Source organism: Dermacentor variabilis, chromosome 9 (assembly GCF_050947875.1).
Source record: "Dermacentor variabilis isolate Ectoservices chromosome 9, ASM5094787v1, whole genome shotgun sequence".
Classification (NCBI taxonomy): Eukaryota; Metazoa; Arthropoda; class Arachnida; order Ixodida; family Ixodidae; genus Dermacentor; species Dermacentor variabilis.
The window spans coordinates 89,650,706-89,664,663 of record NC_134576.1 but is presented as its reverse complement, the minus strand read 5'-3'; the positions used below and the strand labels follow the sequence as shown (position 1 = coordinate 89,664,663).

Below are 13,958 nucleotides of genomic sequence, written 5' to 3'. Positions count from 1 at the left end.
CGCTTACGCGGGCGCCGTACTCGTTCCCTCTCTTCCCAGGGCCAGCGGTGCTTTCCTGAGCGACGCCGTGTCCGAGCCCCAGCTGAGGCCCAAACCCCCGCGTCCGTTCTCCGAGTTCCCGACGCCGCTGCAGGCCACTGCGTGCAGCGCGACGAGCGGGTTCGGCGGCATTCCCAGCCGGATGAGCTCCTCGTTCCATTTCACCACCACCAGGACGCACTTCGAATACTGCGGGGAAACCAACACGTTCAGGTGAGACATGTCCCACTGCTGAGTGAGCCCAGCTTACTCCGCGCTGCTGTGTTGCTTTGGGAACGATTATTGTCAATCGATATAGCAAGTTACATTCACGCTGGTTGCTTAAGCTTTTCTTGTGTCGTTAGTGCCTCGTTAGTGTCGTTAGTGCTGGTTGCTTAAGTTTTTCTTGTGCCGTTAGATGTGCGCTCAGACAGCTTTTTACTTGTGATGATAAGTTATAATTAGGGTTTATCTGGGGTTCGTGGCATTCTTTCTGAAGCCTGTTGCGGGCCATATCTGTAATCACCCTCTCCTCCCTCCAAAAAAAGGTGAAGTTGGGGAAAATAAGAACCGTTGCCGTACAGCGAGTTGCTTAAACGTTAAAATAAAATTGGGCACAGACCATCGGATATTCAGTGGCAGTCAGGCGATAGCTTCCCGGTAGGCTTGCTTAAATATGCTGCTGAGAACACACATCGATTAGCTCTATTATACTGGCAGACAACTTTGTGTGGCTATGAAGGGCGCGTGGTTGCTGCATACGTGTTACCTCGCCAGCGTCCTTCAGCAATTCACAGTGCTTTCGGTTGCTCGCAACAGACACTAAATCGATGCAGCTTCCACGTGCAACGGCTTCCCGTTGCCCGAGACGCGGAAGGGCGAAGTCGCAAAATGAGTAAGGCATTACACTCCGTGGTATGTTATGTCATATTTAACTGTTGTAAGTGAGGTGTTTATGTTTCTTGTTCCCCAGCCTAAACTAACGTAGATTAAAACGCGGGACTCCCTCGAGAAGCGCTCTCACTTGTGCGCGCCTTGCCTCCATAGCTTTCTTTTCGTAGCCACACAAAGTTGTCCGCGTGTGTAGTTCCTGCGATGAGGCGTGTAGGCGCTGGGACGTTGCACTGCCTCCAAGATCGTCTTGCGTTACAAAACACGGTAGAAAATCAAACGGCCCACCGAGTGACAACCTTCGAGCACACTGTCTCTGAGATCGGCGTAGTTTACGCGGTCAGAGAGCCATACGTGTTAGGTTTAGAGTAGAGCCAAGGGAGGCTTCGGTTTAAGAACTTTGGGTTCATAAGTTGGCCCGTCGTTACCCGACAAGTTACTGTGTGGGAGTTTACTGCTACTTGCACAAATCCCTCACTATCCCCTACGGTAACTAGCTTGTTTACCTGCTACAACGTTTAATGCGAAGCATTTTTCTCCGAGTTAAGTCATTTTTTTGGCAGCCGAGCTTATCTCAGCCTCTTCGTGGGTTGGTCGCGGCAACAGTGCAGTCTAAAATTTATTGCCAGCCGGATGACCAGCGCAAGCTGGTGTACCGAGACAAGAGGAAGGCCCGGCACCAAGGCTTCTTGGACTAAGGCAGGCCTTAGTCCAAGAAGCCTTGTTTCCAAGAGGCCTTGTTGCCGTCCTACGTTAGGCCCCATAGGACGACAACAACCGTCGGCTCAATAAAAGTTTATTCATCATCGTCACGTGAGTCACTGGGTATGTGCATTGGGAGCACATGGGTATGTGGTCCTGGTGCGACTTGGTACGTGCACTGGGTATTTGCACTGGTTATGCGCACTTGTTATGAATACCCACACTATGCAGGCTATAATAATTACGTAACAGTTCGCTACACAACTGTTACATTACTCATACAACCGCATTCAACAAATCGTGATTGCTTCGCACGCGTAGACGTCAACTACAGTTGAGTCTCTCCGTTTTACAGCGGAGCTCTTATAAGCAAGGCTCTGGTGATTTGTGTGCGTAGGCAAAAAAGATGGCGGCCACACCAGAGCTAAAAGAGCTGAAGCATAAAGCAAAAGCGTATCTCTGGGTATGCGCACCGCCATCGGCACAAAAGAGAGTAGCGGTAGGCTTTGTGCAGCCATATAGTAGTGTACCAAATAGTCTTGCGATAAAAAGATATCGCAATAAAGAAAGTTAAACCGGAATAGACTTTGTTCAGTACGGATTGCGGTTTGACGTCAAGGGATATATAGGCAAGCCACGTAAGCTTATCTCAGTTCCTTTCCACTCGTGCACGGATTAAAGCCAAGCCTCTCGTTCAGGCCGCTCACAGACGCGACGCCAAGATCATGTCTGATCTTGGCTTGACATGTCTCGGCTTGACGGAAAGTGGTTCGTGGCGTTTCTCTTGGCAAAGATCGGCATTCAGTGTTACACAACCATGAGTGCGCCCACGACGCGTCATCGGTCGTGTATTGACCTCACATTGGCCAAGAACCTTTCCAGTGTCGCCACAGAGCCACTGACCGTATACCATAGCGATCATAAAGCGATAGTCACCTCGGCGATCAAATACAAAATCCAGAAAAGCAAGCAAAAGAAGGTTTAAAAAAGAACATTGGGTATGCAATTTAATAAATCAACAAAAAAGTCGTGAAAAAGCAATTCATTCTGGTGTCTTTTATTTTCACTCAACATATTTATTATCAACATATTTATCCCCATATATACAGCTCCGCTGGCGATCCACCTTCACAGAGTGGAATGGCTGTAAATCTTTTTTTTCACCGTGGGTAACTATGTACCCACGGGTAAAACGCCTCGAGCAAGCACAGTCTAGTTTTTCACGTACAGATAGGCAAAGTAAATGCAACGCCGTTCGCGTCGCCCTTCAGGTTCCGGAACCAGGAGGTGAGCGCGAGCCTTGAGAGCAGCTATGAGAGCTTGTCCGAGAGCGAGGACGAGGAGGACTCCCCGGATGACGGCGAGCACCACCGCTTGGCCGCGACGACCGCGGCTCGCAGTCCCACCGTGCAGTCAGAGGTGAGCATACAATGGAGGACACGCTTACGAGGCACTGTACGGGACTTAGAGGGTTCGAGTGTCATTTCCTACAAAGAACCGCTATTCATCGCGCATAAACCTCTTTTTTTTTGTTCTTCAGAGCCGTAGTTTTGAAATCATAGTAGCAACAACAAGGCATATATTGACGACGTTGAGAAATGTCATACCATGAAGTGACCGAGTGTTCTGGCGCTCGCGAACGTAGTTTCGAAATAAAGAGAATGCCTCTTTGCCGGTTCCATTCCAACGCAGGTATGTTATTCCTTCGTTGCGTCGATAATTAAACTAACGGATCGTTCGTCCTAACTGATAGATGTTGCCGTTTGTTTTATTACGTAAATCTCAAATTTATTGAGCGTTTAAGGCAGCGCCTTTAGATAGCCAGTCGAATTTCAACCCAAAGGCTTTTGAGAACTATTTGTAATCTGGCTTCCCTAAGAATATCCTCGCCAACAAGGCGTAACGGGGTCTGTTACACTTGACAGTCGCTGGTTTAGTGGCGTCAGCGCTCCTTAACCACGTCCTTGACGGCGCGGGTCACGTGACGGCCACGAGAGAACGTGAACCGAAGCTACCTGCTCTTCGGGGCTTTAGGACAATAAAATGCGTTAGTAGGATTATTTAGCATGGCGTAACCGTATTAGTGTCACCGTCCAAAGTTCGAGAACACTGCCTGACTTGCACAGCTCCTACGAGCCTTAGCTCGCTGGTTCATTCGGCGGCGCTGGCGTCCCGCTACACTCGTGCCGTGTGGTGACCCTTAATATGATGGTTTTCGCGTTCGTAACTCCGGGAAACGAATAAACCACAGATAAGCCCCGAAGTGAGTGACTCATAACTATAGGCGCATGCGCTTGCGTGTGTACAACAAGCCCGCAGGGTCGGCGGCGGGTCGCGTGGCGGAGGAGCTGCTGAGCACGGAGCGAACGTACGTCGACGTGCTCCGGCTGCTGGACCAGAGGCTGGCCTTCCGGCTGGACCAGGAGAACCGCGCCCACTCCATGGTGCCGCAGACCACGGTGGCCGCCATCTTCGCGCCGCTCAAGCCGCTCTTCCGGCTTCACCACGACTTCCTGCTGCCCAGGCTACAGGAGAGGCTGGACGCCTGGTGGGTGGGCGGGTCCGCCCGCCATTTTGGATCCGTCTTGACGAGCTGCGACTTGTCGGGCGCTCTTAACCCGCCGCGCACAATTTTCTTTTGCCCGTGGAAGAAGAAGGCGGAAACATTTATTCGTGGCGACGTTCTGTGCCCCACGGAGTTTAGAGTTATGTTGTTCTCGATATAAAAGGTGGGCAACAGCGGCCACTTTACCGACCGTTACCTGATGGCCGCGCTCAAAGCATAGAACTGATTCGCAAGCTTGTAGCTGCGTAAGTTTATTTTGTGGTTCAGCACCAAGAGACTACCAGTTAGATGACTTTACCGAGAACTTGGCGTTAAAGAGAATGCCAGCCGAAGCGCTTGGCTATCACGAGCCGTAGTTGCGTGAAACTCTCGTTGTGATAGTACACGGGGAAAATCAGCCAGCATAATTTAGTTCATTGTTCGTATTATGTTCTGCACGTTCTATGCTACAATGTTCTCTAGGCTCAGGCTTTCGATAGGAAGAAAATCAGTCTATTTGCTGGTTGATGCGCCATGTTGTTTTCTTCTCGGTAAAACCTTTCTGTGTAAATCAGAACCGCAGTATAACGTGTAAGGTAGCTTCATAGGTGATTGCCCAGATGCAGAGGCTACTAAAAGAGAAAAGCAAATCAATATGCTTAAGACCGGACCGGAAAGGATGTAGCAGGCTGTAGCGGCTAGAAGTTTACGTTATAAAGGCTATTGTTGTAGAAGCTAATTAGGCCGGTACCATCAATGGTACCGGCGCATTTAGCTTCTAGTACTACGCAACTAGCTTCTACTACGTAATAACTAGTTTCTACGTCAATACCGTCAAAGCCTCACAGCAACCCTTGTAGATCGGTAACTTCTTACTCGCGTTCTTGGTCGCTTCAACATACATATCGATACTTGCTTCCTCAGGTTAGACAATAGCTATTCATAGCTTTTGACGTTCGGAGTGTCGATCTTTGGTCTACATAAGAGGTACCGCAATACAGCCCTCGCCTTTCATCGGCGCCCGTGAATATGATGGTGTCGTTGCATTTTTTAAAGACTGAATGGTATGTGCGATCACCTTTGGCCTCGTGGCTTATTCCTTGCGCCCGAATGTGCTCAGTGAATCTTCTCCGTCTCACCATCATCTTCCTATTCTCTCCTCCTCCTGCATTGTGTGTAGCCGATAGGAAGCTTCTTCGCGTAACTTCCCTACTTTCGTCGCACTGTAATATTCCCCACTCAGTTCTCGTACGCGACACCTGGTCGTTGGGGTTTAAGACAGCGTAAGTGACAACGGGGGACCTCGATCGCCACGGTATGCCGTCCGAGACACAGCGGGCTGAAGCGAGAAACCTGGCTCGCTGTCTGCGCAGGGACCGTGAACCCCGCATCGGGGACGTGATGAAGGACTTTGCTCCGTTCCTCAAGATGTACGCCGAGTACGTGAAGAACTTCGACCAGTCCGTCCAGCTGCTCGCCTCCTGCTACGCCAAGCACCCGCGCTTTGCGGCCGTCGTCGACGAGATTCACGTGAGTGGGCGCGGCAGCGACGCCGTATCGAGTAAGCTCCGTGCGCGTGCCCGATGTTCCGTGTTTCAGTTTCCGCCACGTGTAGTTTCTCTTAGGAGTTCCTCATAGCGGTGTCTAATTGCGCTCTTTCATAGCTATTTCTTACGAATGCGCCGCCTGGTCATAAATAGTTCACGATGGCTTTCTTGAAGAGAGAGAGAGAGAGAGAGAAAAGGGGGAGAGAGAATGCTAACGTGAGAAAAGCGGAGAGGACGGCGGGAGGTGCTTTGTCTCTGGCCCGCTACTTTACTTAAAGTAAGGAAAAGAAGAGAGAGGAAGTGCGGATGACGACGATAGTGTGCAGTGAATGGTATACACGGATGATATGCACGCATCTTCAGCGCACCTACCTTACCCAGGCGTCTGTAATGTAGCACTAGAGCCTGCTGCAAGGCCGCGCTCCGCTAAAAAAATGTCAAGAGCGCTCTTGTTGCTCGCGGTGCATTTTGACTGCCTATTGCGTGGACCTGGTTTCTTTCTCCGACGGTTTCCTTGTGCAACCTGCATGTGGGCCGCGGGGATAATCTGTACAACGTTACAGCCGTAAAATGACTGACCTCCTTCAAGTAACCGCTCCCCCCCCCCTTCTTTCCCTCCGTGCTTTATCTTTCTCGCATATGAGTGTGCACTGTCACTTCTCTGCACAATGATGTCGCGCTACTCGCACAAATTCCATTCTTTTTGGTCAGGTAGATAAGCAAAGTTTACTTTTTTTTTCCGTGCACCGAAGGTCCTCCCGTTCGGCTATACGACAAGGGTCGTCTCAGTTCTCCTCCCCTTTTACACTTATATCTGCACGTGCATCTTTTTTCTCATTTTTTTCACGACATTTTGCGTCTCTTTGCTCCGTAGGCGATGCCCGAGTGCAAAAGCCTCACAGTGCAGCACCACATGCTCACGCCTGTACAGCGAGTGCCCCGGTATCAACTGCTGCTCAAAGGTACGCGCACCGCACGTTCTAAGCTATAACGTATTCTGCGCCTAGGTTTTTTATCTCTCAGTCTACTTGCTCATCTTGCTTAGAGGCGTCATGTCTTTTTTTTTTTTCGATTGTGTGTTTGATTGGCGAGCTCAAAGTGAGAATTTCTACGCGAAATAAGTTAACACGAAAAATGATGTGCGCTTTCGCTGTAGGTAATACGTATGCCTCGGAAATATTAAAATATGCGCTCTCTGTTCTATTTCGTAGAGTACCTGAAGAAACTGCCGGATGGCTCTCCCGACAAAGACGACACGGAAAGTAAGTGAACGGAACTACATACCTGGTCCTGATGCCAAATAGCTGTATTGTGAAGTTCTTAAATGTGCGGCAAGTCTGGAGACGCAAAAAAGAAGGAAGAGAGAGACAAAAGGATGTTGTTGTGTGCGTTGAGTTATCGTTTAATTCTCGTTGAATTCGCGTTGAATTTGTCCAAAGGAGTCTCGTAGCAACCCCGAATGCCGAATGACTATACGACAATATAATGGGATATCCGGACATTAATGCAGGTAGCGGTGCTTTCTTTGGAATCGCTCTGCCATCGTTGCCTGCTTTGCTTTCTTCTAGGAGCTTTGGAGCTGGTGTCCAAGGCAGCCGACCATGCCAACCAGGCGATGAAAAAGATTGTAAGCGTGCTCTTATTCATTATAACCGGCGTCTCTTCGCAGCACGGTCTACACAACACGCGATCGTCCTTCTGCGTACATTCCTCTGTCATTGCAGCCGTTTAAGCTGCGTGCTGCATTCGAAGACTATTTGAGCTTCCTTTCACCTCGACGCCGTTTTAGAAACCTATTATTACATAATTTCGTAGCGGGACGATTGCCGTTCTTTTTTCCCGTTACTGTTGCTGTTAGGCTACAGCTGTAATATTTTACGAGGAACGAGATAAAAAAAATATTAGGAAGTGACAGTATTTTCTGAAACCCTCGGTATTGCTTTGCAAGGACTAGAGGGGATGGATGCAGGATCCAGAGGATGTTGCACATTCGAGAAGTCGAAGGTCTAGGGCTCAGCGGTAGGTGACTTAGCTCTACGAATATAACTCTGGCTTCTTTATATCAAAGTTCTGCCACAGTGAGAAACGTCGTCACGTATAGCTCCACGCTACAAGGCCGATCTATATCAGTGTTTCGCGCTAGTTCAGAGCATGCGTGTACGTTCAGCAGTTCTGGTGTGCTGAATGGCGAACGACAGCGATGCCCACACAGTCACTCCGATTGTCCACGTTCCAGTAGTTCGCAGAGCTGGAATTGTTTTGTGCCTCTGGTTCGTTGCCTGGTATCAAGGGGAGAAAAAAAAAGAAAACAGCCCTTCTCGCAGGCACTACCACAGTGAGGGATAATGAATCAACCTGAATGAAAGCGCCGGCGCTGAGGCGCTGAAGGTTGAATTCGAGAGCCAGATGCTCGGCGCAGAAATAGCGCTGGCTGCAACAGCGCGCCCTGGTGTCCGTGGCGGCGATATACGGAGAGATATGCAGTTTGCGGAAGCTTCGTGGAACACAGAGACGGAACATAAAGACGGCATGAGCTCTAATAGCTCAGCGCTAAAATAGCTCAAGGTCGGCACAACAGAGCGGGTCTTGCTTCCTGTGCGTGTTTAAGGAGGGGGGGGGGGGCGTACGTATAGCTTGCTGTTTGTCAATGAACGCATGTGTTTCCCCTTATGAAGTTACTGGAGTCGTTTCAAGACACTTGCAAGTTTAGGAAAAGACGATATTCATAGTGGATGTGATAGCTGTTTATGTATGATTGTTCTACATGCTGTAAAGGGTGTGCGTTTAAATGCGCAAAGCTAGATGTGCAACTGCACCACCTCCTCAAAGGAACAAGGAGTAGCCGGCGCCCTATTTGGGGGTGCCAACATATCCTTCAATGACGGCAATGTGTCATTCCATATCGGTAACTGCGCGCTTTGGTGCTAGAGGCATTAGCGGTGCAAGTTTCCTGGATACAAGAATGTGCATGAATAGCCGGTATAAGTACGGATCCTGCCTACGAACTAAAAGAATCGCTTCCACTTGCACGCGTACATTTCCTCAAGCGTAACTGGGCACTCCTGAGAGAAAAGCGGCGAAGCAAATCTGCTGAAATTCTTTGAATAATTGCTTGAAGTGCAAAGCCCAGCTTTGGTTAACAAAGAAGATCAAATAGTTCCTATTAAATCGCACTAACAAATACCTTGTTTGCCTCGTGATGACATGTAAACAAAATAATAATGTTACAAGAACCGCGTTTTCCTACGCCTTTAAAACGTATCCGAATTTGCACGCTCCTACGTCATACGGGTCGGAGCCTCAATGGTTAGCGGTATGGTTGGACGAGGATTGGATAACGCGCATTTTGTTGCGCTCCGTGCCGCGTACCTTGTGGTATATATTACTAGTTGAACTGTAACGGCCTTCAGACCATTACCTGCGCTTCATAGGTGGCGCTCTGGCAGAGCAGTTGATGGCAACTTTTGCAAGGCTATGTCCGCCTGTAACAAACAACATGCCCTTCTCCTCCTCCTCTCTGTAAAATTTCATCACACATTTTGTTTGCAATATCAATTTTCTGCAACTTCAAAACACATTTTCTACCCTTGTACGGTCATCGCTATGGTTGCTCTCGTCGTCAAGACATAGGTGATATGATTGAAAATAAGAAAAATATAGAATTATGATACTCATCGCACAATGTTTTCTGCGGAACTACGTGCCTTTGATAGGCGACCAATATCATTAGGACCGTTCTTAGGACCCTGACTATCCGAGAAATTTCTGGCTGTCGGAAGAGTCTTGCACGCACAATTGGCGGTATCCAAATCAACGCCCCAGAGGGGGCTGCGCCCCTGGATTAGAAAATGCGGATATTAAAGGCTGTGCTTTTGGTGGTCGCATTTGGCCGGAGCGGTTGTGGGAACACGTCATAGAATTCGTGATTTGGACACCACATAAAGGACACCTTTTTGGAGGAATCAGTTTCGCGAGAACGTCACTAAATCTAATAAAGGTACCAGTTATTTCGTTCTCCTTATTCTTGTTCTAGTTCTTCTGAAATCGCACTTACGCTTGTGTCTGTGGCCCTCGCGTCCGGGTTCGCGAGTGTGGTGCCTGGAACATGGCACCCAAGAGGGAGGGACCTCAATTAAATGTACCCAGGAAGACTTATACTTCGTGAACTTTCAAGAACAATTTGTTTTGTACGCGAAATGCTGTTGCTGGTGTGTTTCTTTATAGTTTCTGTTATGGTAGTCGTTTTGAGGACACTTGTCGAGTCACTGAATAGGAGCAGCCGGTGTCATCCTACAAACGCCAACCTCTCTTTGCGTACAGTTAATTAGGAAATAAATTGATCGATCAATCACTTTACCGGTCGAGCGATTTTTTTGTGTGTGTTTTCAACTTTCCCTAACCAATAAGAACAGCGCCCGTTCGTGCTCGGGCGCCTTTCTGGCAGCTCGCTGTAAGCGCGTTCAGAGATTTGACTTACATGTACACTGTGAGCGCGTCGGGGGACTTAGGTGTAACGACGAACGTGGACGTCTCTCGGCAGGATCAGTTCAAGCAGCTGCTGGAGATCCAGGAGCTGGTGGGTGGCGCCGTCGACCTGGTGAGCCCCACGAGGGAGCTGCTGCGCCAGGGAAAAGTGACGAAGATCAGCGCCCGCTCCGGCGACCACTTCGAGCGCTACCTGTTCGTGGTGAGCCAACGTGCGTCGACAAGCACTTGCGGAGAGGCACGAGGCCCTGTCAAGTGACATGCATTGGATTTTTAGTTATGGGTTTCCTGCCCACAGGTGCCCATGCGTGTAACGTATACGTGTCGAACCTGCCTAACCATAAAGCTCAATACGAGCTAAAAACGGCTTCCGCGTGGTGTCAGGCGTTGTCTTTTTAGAGCTCTTGCGCTGACGGGTCCGGATCTTCATGGGCTTAGTGAACGCACGAAAAAAAAAGAAGAGCAATAGATAAGTGTTAGCAGAGCTACCATAAACGCCGTCACGAAATAAAAAAAAACCGCTAATGGAGAGACAGGACGCCTGCCTACAATACAGTGAATTGTTCCGTGCATCACCGACAAAGGTCGTGCGAGCCGGGGCACGTGAAGGACAGGAAATGCGATTTCACTCGTCCTGTAACAAGGGCACGTGAACAATAGAATTACTTATTTGGGTTCTATTTATTGTGTTTTGTTGTGTTATTGTGGGCAAATCAGTTCTGCGGATGGCCTCCAAGCGAGGAAGGTTCGTGAAAGCGAAAAAAAAACTGACGTCCACAAAAGCTGTAGTATACGAAACAACAATGTAATCTGTGCGTTTGTATTGGGTGGTTTGTGTGTCCTGATTTATTCGTTGAACGCGGAACTGTATGACGTTGTACGCCCGTTTTTGGCGCACAGTAATAAACAATTGAATTCGTTCTCAATAGGACATGCCTCTGACCGCCAACTCGCGTGTCGTGCCGTTTCAGTGCTATATGCGATAGTCTTTGTGGTACCGTCGACGGTCTAAATTAGTCTTTTCTTTTCTACGCTTTGTATGTTGCGTACAACACTGCTATGAAGAATGCACCACCAACTAGCCCACCAGCAAACCGTGACTAATTGGTTGTCCCTCTTTGCCCTTGTGCAGTTCACCGACATGGTGCTAGTGTGCAGCGTCGTGGGCAGCGGAGCACGCCTCATTGGTGCCGGTGGGTACCGGGTGCGGGCCAAGCTAGACCTGGACGGCCTCTTGCTGCAGGACGGTGACAACCTCGAGACGCCAAACAGCTTCCACCTGCGGAATGCCGGGCGCTCCATAGAGCTGTGCGCCGGGTACGTCGCAGTTTTTTGTTGTTTTCTTCTTCTTTTTGAAAGGCCGGTGAACCGCGGAATGACCTCGGACGTTCCCATTGAAGTACGCGAAGATCTCGTTATAACGAAGCCACCAGGACAAAGAATTGACTGCGTTATAAGGGGTTCTCGCGGCGAGAAAGAAGCGAAAACATGTAAAGCAGCGACCGGAAAGGAAAGAATATCTTGTTTTGACATGTTCTCGCGTCTTTTATTGTGATAGCAGTTATACGAACACTTCAGGCGAATTTTTTGCAGACATCGACGGCGTCGCTGTTGTCGTAGAGCTTCGCACATGTTTAGGTATATCTATGCTGCATGTTTATGCACTCCGTATGTTAACGGTAAATTGCTATAATATTCAGCCGCCAAAGTTGCTGAAACTAGGTCTTACGTTCATGACTAAACTACTTTTTAGAATTTTGAGAACGGCGGCCCGCAAACAAATGTCATGAAACATAACTTTCACAGCCGTGGGTTTTATCATAAACCTCCTCAGACTACTAAATATTCAAAGTGCAAAAACTATATCAATGCTCAAACCTGAAAGTGGCGTAATTTATTGGCGCGGGTGTTTACGGGCAGCGTAGCGGCTCCTCAGAAGTGTAGCCACCGAGCTATCACTTTTCACTTGTTTCATTGCGATAGCAACTATATGGACACTCCAAGCGCATTTCTGCCATCGCCGTCGCCGTGAGGTTCCGTATAAAGTCCAAGGGCTATCACACCGTCGCGGCGCGCCCTACGCTGTATGTGCGAGTACAAGCGTCCGAGGGGAGACGACGACTGCGGCTCAATCTCGCCCGCCCGAAAGGGACTGAAGCGAAGAGGAAGCTCGCTGTCTTCCGTGGCGCGCGAGGCACCCAATGTTGCGAGACACCAGACGAGGGGGAGAGGGGCGTTATACTCCGGCTGTAACTGTGCATATGGAGGCTTCGTGCGGTTGCCCTGCCTTATCTTGAGAGCTATCTGCGTTGAGGGCAGAGTCTAGGTGCATCGGCGGCTATTAGCTTTGTGCGTGCTGTGTGTCCTCGGCGCTCGCTTTGTGTTGAAGCGATAGACAGCACGAAGGATACTTCGCTCGCTACTGCTGCCGCATTTCCTGACGCCTACCTTTTCACAGCGAGTGTCTGCGGGCATCGAGTGTGATGCGTTCATGTTTGCTGTGCATACTGACACCATGCTTGTCCATTTAGTTAGCAAGCGAATCTTTGGAAGTTGACACGGCCGATAAAAGTACTATCCTCACTTCGTATAGCCGTTTGCTAATTTGCTGTCGGAATCGATGCTTCGCCTTTCGGGATGAACTGCGACTTGTTTGTACTTTGACTTGTCAATGTTAGGCTTTCAGAACAACCTGATATATTTGCTGCTTTTAACAGGTCAAAAGTAGTCTAATCGAGCATATTAAGTTGGTGTCGCGTTTAGAGTAGCGGCTCCATGGCTATTGCACTCTGCTGCCGAGCACACGGTAGCGGGGTGGTTCGATTCGCCGCCGCGTTCCGGTGAACGTGGAATGCACAAACGCCTAAGGGCTACCGCGCTCTCGGTGCACGTTAAAGAACTGCGGGTTCTCAGATTTATCCGGAGCCCTTCACTAAGGTGCTTCTCGTAGTACCTACGTTGCTTTGGAATGCTAAACAAAATCAATCAATCAATCAATCAATCAATCAATCAATCAATCAATCAATCAATCAATCAATCAATCAATCAATCAATCAATCAATCGCTCATTTAGTCTGACACGCTCCCTCATTCAAGATAACGTGTTCTTAGGCTATTTCGTTGATAGTCGGTGAATACATTGTTGCGCAAATAAAACAGACGCAAAGAACACAAGCGCCCGTGGTAAGTTACTGTTTCGTAACCTACATTTATTACTCTTTTCTTTGCTTATGTGGTGATGTAAGCTAAGACTATCTTCAGCAGTGCAATTTTCAGCTTCACAACGCCACACTGACTTGTCGCATTGCCCTTTTTCATGCGCAGGTCACCAGAAGAGAAGCTGGCGTGGATGCAGGTGAGTCTAGCGCCACTGTTAATATGCGAAAACGCCAACGGAGGTTTCACATCTCATCTTGAGGCCTCGGTGTACATGCCAAAGAGCTCCAGGTGGACATAAGCAGTCCGGAGTGCAGCACTCGCTGCTGAACCTAGAGTTCTGGGGCCCAAGGCATCCCGGAGCTTCAGCACTGACGAGACTGAGCGTTCACTTTTTGAACCTTTGTGCCCTTTGAGCATACACAGCAATAAATATGTGGACCTATGTACCAGCGAAATGACCATTGCTAACAGGGAAAAATTTCGAGACACCCGTACCTGTTATCTGGAGCATTATTTCAGACACCTGTACCTGTGGGCATGTTTAAGTAGTCCCACATACATAAACATGGTTCCAGCTTTGTGGTATTATGTTGAACACTGTTCCGTTTCGT

At 48.9% G+C, this 13,958-nt stretch overlaps 1 protein-coding gene across 2 annotated transcripts in view; it reads left to right on the top strand.

The window, feature by feature from the left end:
- LOC142557108 (FYVE, RhoGEF and PH domain-containing protein 2-like) overlaps positions 1-13,958 on the top strand; it is a 75,306-nt gene that overhangs the window by 47,778 nt on the left and 13,570 nt on the right. For both annotated transcript variants that reach the window (XM_075668717.1, XM_075668718.1), the window contains exons 5-14: positions 40-252; positions 2,883-3,030; positions 3,924-4,159; positions 5,530-5,686; positions 6,578-6,665; positions 6,915-6,965; positions 7,272-7,330; positions 10,244-10,390; positions 11,321-11,505; positions 13,513-13,543. In XM_075668717.1, coding sequence (XP_075524832.1) covers positions 40-252; positions 2,883-3,030; positions 3,924-4,159; positions 5,530-5,686; positions 6,578-6,665; positions 6,915-6,965; positions 7,272-7,330; positions 10,244-10,390; positions 11,321-11,505; positions 13,513-13,543 — 1,315 coding nt within the window. The remainder of the gene's footprint in view (positions 1-39; positions 253-2,882; positions 3,031-3,923; positions 4,160-5,529; positions 5,687-6,577; positions 6,666-6,914; positions 6,966-7,271; positions 7,331-10,243; positions 10,391-11,320; positions 11,506-13,512; positions 13,544-13,958) is intronic.